Genomic DNA, 7,656 nt, shown 5'->3' on the forward strand with positions numbered 1-7,656 from the left:
CCCACGTGAGGCGTTGCCAGGCAGCGGGACGCGGGGCCGGCGCGGCCATGGCCGCCCGCGGCGGGCAGCGGGAGCGGCCGGACGCGGTGCAGCTGGACCGGCTCCTGAGCGAGCGGGTGCACAAGGAGATGCGGCACCAGAAGCTGTACACGCAGTACACCGTGAACCCGCTCCAACCCGGTAAGGCGGGGGCGGGCCCGCAGCGCTCAGCTGCGCGGCGGGGATAGGCAGCTGCAGCCAGGAATGGCAGCAGTGGTTAGGGACAGGGGTAGAGCTGGAAGGAGAACCGGTGGGCCTTTCTTTCGCCCGAGGAGCCGGTCTGCACACTCAGAGGCAGCAAGGAGACATGCCCCGGATAGCCTTTAGTAACCCTGGAGAAGTGAGGCAACTATTTAGGATGCGGAATCTACAAATCCTGAGCAAATACAGAGCTAGGATGGGGTAGAGAGCCCAATCACTACACCATGTTCCTTCAGCCCTTGGACCTTCTATCTGTCAATTCAGAGTCACAGAATATCACAGTCTGTGCTGGCACAGACAGGTGATGGGAATAGATTCCTTCAGGTCTAGCTTTTGTAGTAAAACAAAAACCAAAGGAAAATAATTTCCTGAGACTTGGCACTCGCAGGCCACCACCTGGGTTGGGTGGGACTTTGGTGTGGTGAACACGAGCAGCATTCAGTAGAAGGGCCTTTGGCATGCTTAAGCCCCTTGCCTTCCTAGGAAGTTGCCATTAATCAGTATTTCTAACTCATTTTCTCTATTCACATGCCGTTCTTCCTTTACAGCTTCAGTGAAGTAGCTGGATCCACACTGGGGAATAACCAAAAAGAACATCTGCAATGATACATATTCTGTACCTGGCTGTGATTCTAAATTCATGTTATTCACCTGCATAATTTCTTTCCAGTTTACACAGTCACCAGGAAGCCAATGTCTTGGCATGACAATACAGACGAGCCAACAGATGGTAAGAAATCTCTGAAAAATCTTTTTCTCAAAATTACCTAAGAAAATTACTAATAAATAAGATTTAATAATTCCAATCAGTCTAAAACATCATGTCTGTGGAAACGCCTCTGTGACCATACAAGAAAATTAAAACTCATTCATGATTTTTGTTAAATGTGAAGCAGGTTTTATTCCACTTTAAGGCCCTTTCCCATTACTTTCCATTATCAGCAAAAGTTTGCATTCATGCAATTGTGCTATTTGCTTTTAGTTAAAAACTATACTACACTATAAAATATATAGAAAATTCTTTATAGTCGTATTATAAAATTTTGCTTGAGAATCTAAACCTCCCCAAAACAACTGGAAACATGATCTACACATACATGTTGCCTGTCACTGCAGATTCTACTTAACCACCACACATAGTAAACTGCTGAAATGACTGTCCAGTCTTGCTTTAGAGCACTGGTAACAAGAACCCTTATAGCAGTTGCTCCCTTATTTCTAACATGCTAATTTTGTCTAAAAACCTTAATGCTCAGGTAAGAATTAACAGGACAGTATCACCAGGCAAATCTTGAAAGTGCATCAGGAAATACTGAAGTAGAAACGTCACCCTGCATTCTCTAACAGTGTAATTCATAGAAGCACAGAGGTTGCTTTTATCCTTGGCTTTCTTGCTATAGCTTGGACAGCATTAAGTTGTCCCATTCTAACACACATCCACAGGTGAGTGATTTTTAAATTTTTAAATACTTTCATTTCTATTTGTGTCTCTTAAACCAACAGACGAGTTCCTGAAACTTTTTCACCGCGCAGCACTGCAGCCAAGACAGAAATATTCAGAGCCGCAAACTGAAAGCCAAGAAATTGGCTGGAACACAACACCTCTGGTGAGTAGGACTCAGGTCTTTGCAGGATTCAGAGGTGTTCAGCCCACCACTGAAAGATACACATGCAAGACAATAATTTGTGACAAACATGGAAAACAGGAATGACCAGGCGTGAGCAGAGCTGTTCATAAACAGTTTTTAAAACTTAGACCTAAGAGGACTCTTCACTCTGGCATAGGCTTGTGAACACAGAAACAGCAGACTCCCCTGAGAAACCTGAATGCAAAATACATACAGTGACAATGGACCCCAAGTACAGTGCCAAATGCCATGTGTGTACTCACTGTTTACTAAAGCCTTCAGCCATGAGAAATGGTGTAGTGAGCAACGTGAAGTGACATATGTAAGTACTGTGAAAAGAAATCTGCTGCTGCACAGTATCTTTCAAACAAAAGTGCAAGCAGATCCATGAAATTAATAATCATCTAAGTATACCCAGGGCAGATACACCAGTGACGATTCATCTGGGGAAGCGTGACTAAATAGGAGGTAAAGAAGTATGATTAACAAGCTGAGACATCAATCATACCTGACAAACAAATAGCTATGATGATGGTTGACTTTATAGATTAGTGTTTTGAGAAAGGCAAGTGAGGATCTGATTAATTTTGGCCTGTTACAAAAAAAACTAAGACAAATAAGAAAATAAGACAGTTTTCCTCAATTTTTCGTATTAAAGATCAAGTAGCTAGTTACTCCTGACAAGGGTAGAGACAGACATGCCAGTTGGGCTTTATGGTGTTAAAATAGTGCTGGTAGGATTAGACTGGCAGGAAAGAGGCAACTAAATGTGCATGAAGGGAAGCAAGTTCAATTCATAGGGTCAAGGCTCATAATGCTGTTTAATTTGTTAATCTTGCCTTTTTCACCAGGTTCTACCATAATGAAGCAGTTCTACCATCACTGTATGGTGGTACCCTGCTCGTTTTCCACTTGGACATTTCTCAGCAGCAAGAACACCATGCATCACTCTTCCCAGGAGGGACTGCTACTACCAATTTTAGCAAAAGCACATGAGTATTTGTCATTTTTCTTTCCCAGATTCCTGTGGACCGTAATGATTGCAGACTCCACTTCCCACGCCGGAAAACCGAGTTCACTACATAAATGGCTGCCCTGGGGCATGGGGAGGAGGAGAGTAAGAACCTTCAGTAGTAGAGGGGGAAAGCCACAAACTCAGATAGACTGTTAATGACATCTAATGTGTTAGGCCTGCTTGTTAACAGGCAAGTCTGGTAGAGTTCTAGTAAGAGACAACAGAAAAGGGAAGAGAGAACCTCAGTCCGTCCAGATTTGCAGCCTGACAACACTGACAGAAATAAACTTATAAGACTGCTGTATTCGTCTCATTGCTGTTTCTAAACCCATCTATATGAATAGTCTAAAAAACCACTCTAACATCTTGACAGGCTTCAGACTTCTTATTTTGACATCAGCAACATGACCCAGAACTCGAGGTCTCCAACCTCACATCAGCAGTAGTGGTGAAAAAAGCTGTCAGAATGAAGGGGACAAAGGGCAGGCTCCAGCTGCCATTCATAAAACAGCTAAACATGAGTTACACATAGTTCTTTGCAAACCATTTAATGCATTCACACACCAAAGGTTTACGCAGAAAACAATCCTTCAACAAAACAGGACGAAGAAATTAGTGATAAGGCACTAGTTTCCACTGACTCTTTTCCATGCCACTTGGAAGCATCCAGCTTGCTCCATGGTTAGCTGCTTGATGCCAGCAGAAGCACATCTCGCAACAGACAGACACACAAGAACCCCAGTGGGAAGCACAGTCCTCTTAGCGCGCTCGGTTCTTCATTTTCTGCCTTGCTCTCTTTCCAGGTCTCTTCTGCAACAAACAGACAGATTGAGATCTTTATTTTCACGTTCTCAATATTTATTCTATTTCTATAGCTTGGGGAGGATACCAAGGAGAGGGTATTTGTCAGTACATCTGGAGAGGGAGGTTTTAGCACACAGGCAGCAAGTGGTATTAACTCCCTTGCTCATTTCCCTGCTGATACCAAACCACTGTTCTCAGCTCTGTCAGCAACCCAGTTATGCTCAGCTCCCAAAGACAGGCATTATCACTTCCCGATGCTGTAGGAACCCATCATGTACTCAGCTCTCCCTCCCAGATTAGGGCTGGCTTCTCAGCCAACCAGGAGTGTTTGCATACAACATTTTACTTACATTGAGGGCTTTCTTCCCTCCTTTTCTTGCTTTTCCTGGGCCTTTGTTGTGAGCCACTTTTGACTGGAAGCTGGATACATCGTTAAAACTTTCCTTTGTGTTCCACTTTGAGCCTTTCTTCTTCCCACCAAAACCAAACTTCTGATTTTTGTATCGTCTTTTGGCATTTGGTCTGAAAAACAACCAAACAGCATCATTGCCCTACATTCCTTTCCTCAGGAAGCTCTCAAGGCACAGGTATGTGCTGATGGACTCCCAACAGCCATCATAAACCTTTTCCCCCATAACAAAGATGCAGAAATTAGCACATTTCAGTCTCTGTGCCATTCTGGCCAGTTTTATTTCTCTCTAGGGACAGAAAGCCACCTTGGACTTATTTTAACAAACACTCATCAGAACAGCTTTCATGCTCCCAAAATTATCCCCCAGAAAGACAGAATCAGACATTCTGTGTTTAAACATCTTTCATTTCCAGCCTCACCCCTTCTTTGTCCGTTGACTTGCACTGCCTTTTTTATTCCCCTGAGACGACGTCTGCTCGTCATCTAGAAAGTCCAGCTTGTCAGACAGCCCTGCAAGAGCAAAGACATCACAGCTCAGAAGAAGCAAATTTTCAGTCTAAGGAAGTAATAGCACCAAGTCACTCTCACTGAAGAACAGCTACCTGGGAGGCTTTTCACTGGCACTGGCACATGGTTCTTTCTGCACAGCAGCCTCCCAAGCTCAAGGCCCAGAACTGCAGATGTAGTGACCACCCATCACGCTGCCTTACATTGCTCAGACTCCACTGCTGCCATCACACATTTGCTCTCTTAGTCAAGTTAACTTTACCTTTCTGGTACTTCTTGACTGCATTCAACATATTTTTTTTCTCCTTCTGTCTCCTCTGCAGAATCTCAGTTTGCACCTATGATTAGAAGCAGAATGTTAGTTTTGTTCCTTGCAGTGTCCCATAATTTTTTTTAAGCTATTCTTTTAAAGGTATCCTATCTTTAGCTCTGTTTTCCTTCAGAGCAGCTAGATAGAAGACTAGACAAATTCTATATATTTTAGCCAGACTCTGGTGGTCTCACTTTCCAAGCTGCTCACTCAGGCTCTAGATTCTTGTCACAGATTGTAGCTCCCTTTTGCAGCTCCTCACCTTCTTGCCGTATTTTCTCATTGCACGGAGCTGTTTTGCTTTCTCAGACCTCTCCATTGCTTCCTGTTTACTCTTAAGCTTCTGTCGAATCTTATTAGGGGATAGAAAAAATGAAATTTATGAGTAACACAAAAGAAAATAAGAGAATTTTATGATTGCTTAACAGTCCTTAAGTCAGTATTTGTGAAATATATATGGGTGTAAAAAATCATCTCTCAATCAGATCATGTTTATAAGGCATAACATCCTTTCAGATCAAGGCTAAAACAGTTATTACAGAAACTCCTGAACTGATCTGTAGCCAAAACCTGGTTGAAAAGACAATACTCAAACAGAGACAAGACAAAGCCTTATAATGGGCTCTAATGGAACAAAGATTATCTTGTCAGTCTACTCGGGTCCATGAAGAAGATTTGATAGTTTCTGTCTTGTCATTACTAAAAGTAAAGCACTGAAGAAGAGTCAATAATCCTGTGCCACAGAAAACATCTTTTCCATTCCCTCCTCGATCACATTTTTATAAGGATGCCACATTACAAAGGATTACAAGGATTTCAACACAGATCTTCTGGATTCAGTCTGTGACTCCACCAGGAGATAGAAACTGCTGTTCAGACAAAGTCAGCAAAAGAAAAGAACAGTAATGTGTAGAATTGACTTAAGCCTTAGCACAAGCCACTTATTACTCTTCATCTTCTCTAGAAAGGTTCTATCAAACACCAAAACAAGTCATACACGAATCTCCAAATTAGACTCCAGCTTATGGTTTTTTAACTTATACAATGTAGCCTTTTTTCCAAATCTAAAACAAAAAACAGAGTTCCCTTTTGAGCAAAGACTACAGTAAAATGCAAGTTCATGAAAGTCTTACTTCCTACACAAATCTGACTTTCTATCCAAAATAGATTCATTCAATAACAGACAGTCTAAAATCACCGAGAACCAGAACAAACTGACTATACACAAAGGGTGATAAATAGGAAAAAAAGGATCGTGTAAAAGACACAGTCAACTGTAAGTCTTATGAAAAAGAGCAAAAACACAGCCAACTTTACAACCACTCACACTGAGAAAAATTCTCCATTTTTAATATTAAACACATTCAGGACAAAGTATAAATAGGGTTTTCTACTTTATGTTCCAACCTCTTACAGGATAAAACCAACACATTACACCAGAAAAGAAGACATTGCACATACCTTCTGCATCTGTTGGTCTGATTTGGCCATCTCTGCAAAGTAATCATCTGGCCTCCTGGTCGGAACCTGGAGCTTCCGCAGCCTAGGGAGGGCTTCCAGGACGGCTGCCTGAGCCTGCCGGTAGCTGGGAGAGAGCACAGCACCAGCTCTGTCACTGCACCAGCTCTGTCTCACTGCATGTCGGGCATCCCACAGCACTGACAGAAACTCTGAGCACACCAGCTAGGAGATACTGGAATCTAACAAGCATTGCTCTAGAGTTGTATCAACATTCTGTGCACATACAGCTACAGAGAGCAGTTTAGGTGCCAGTACAATATTAAGACTTGTATCTTACACATATGCACTTATTGCCAGTTACAGTTTAATATGTTGGAATATAAAAGGCATAGCAAAGCAAAAGAACTTTAAGAACACCAAACCAAACCCACAAAGAAAAATCAGTATCTTGTATTACAGCCTTAGTGCTGCTACCAAGGCACTTTTAAAATATACTTTTCAGCAAAGGATGGAAGTCTGCTGGGAGGAGGGAAATTATTTATTTTCAGTCACAAGGCAAGTTAAATATACTAGCATTAATTTGTACTTATTCTGGAAAACATTCAGAGCCATCAAATCTTAAATAACACGGCCCAAGAGTGCCATTGACAAGCACCCTGCAGCACACTGGTGAAACACAACTACAAGCATGCAACAGCACGCTGAGACCCTACATGAAACCTCTTCTTTGACACTTACAAGCTCATCTCTCTCTGGAAATCATTCTCAGGGTCAACAGCATCTGTGCTGGAAGCGCTCTGGGCGACGGGGTCCACGACGGGGCCCAGAGTCACGTCCAGCCTTTCCACCCACGCGAGCTGCTTCCCGAATTCGGCCAGGCACTGCTTCAGGCCGTCCTGCGAGAGAAGCACAGCTCTGCACGGCCCCGCACGGCTGGCCCGGCTCACACCGCAAACCCCCGCCGCCGTGCAGAGCCCCGCAGCCCTCCCTGCCCCGCAGCCCCGCTCACCGCGTCGTTGCGCCGCTTCGGCCGCTCCTCCAGCACCACGTTGAGCCCCGGCTTCAGCTCCCCCCTCGCGAAGGCCTCCTGGAGCTGTGAGACGGGCACGGTCAGGCCGCGGCTGCCGGGGGAGGCCCCGCCGCCCACCGTGGCCCCGGTCTCACCTCCGAGTCCGAGAGCGAGGAGTCCTCGGAGTCCGACCCGAGGTCCGAGAGGGACCCGCGCCGCGCCATCGCCGCCGCCGCCGCCGCCGCCGCCACCCCTTCCGCCCGCGTGCGC

General features: G+C 44.5%; 2 protein-coding genes across 2 annotated transcripts; one reads left to right on the plus strand and one right to left on the minus strand.

Moving 5' to 3' along the window:
• Positions 1-15: 15 nt before the first annotated feature.
• Positions 16-3,187, plus strand: FAM183A (family with sequence similarity 183 member A). Its single transcript, XM_027747157.2, has 4 exons — positions 16-180; positions 911-970; positions 1,744-1,847; positions 2,889-3,187. Exons 1-4 carry the CDS (start codon positions 48-50, stop codon positions 2,952-2,954), a joined length of 363 nt encoding a protein of 120 aa, XP_027602958.1. The 5' UTR covers positions 16-47; the 3' UTR covers positions 2,955-3,187.
• On the minus strand, positions 1,692-7,641 carry EBNA1BP2 (EBNA1 binding protein 2). The gene is made up of 9 exons (XM_027747156.2): positions 7,542-7,641; positions 7,387-7,470; positions 7,116-7,273; positions 6,378-6,501; positions 5,179-5,268; positions 4,869-4,944; positions 4,519-4,609; positions 4,038-4,209; positions 1,692-3,693 (listed from the first exon to the last, which is right to left on the minus strand). Exons 1-9 carry the CDS (start codon positions 7,608-7,610, stop codon positions 3,643-3,645), a joined length of 915 nt encoding a protein of 304 aa, XP_027602957.1. The 5' UTR covers positions 7,611-7,641; the 3' UTR covers positions 1,692-3,642.
• Positions 7,642-7,656: the final 15 nt, after the last annotated feature.

This window comes from Pipra filicauda, unplaced genomic scaffold, assembly GCF_003945595.2.
Source record: "Pipra filicauda isolate LSUMZ 115617 unplaced genomic scaffold, ASM394559v2 scaffold36_size6622888_pilon, whole genome shotgun sequence".
Lineage (NCBI taxonomy): Eukaryota > Metazoa > Chordata > Aves > Passeriformes > Pipridae > Pipra > Pipra filicauda.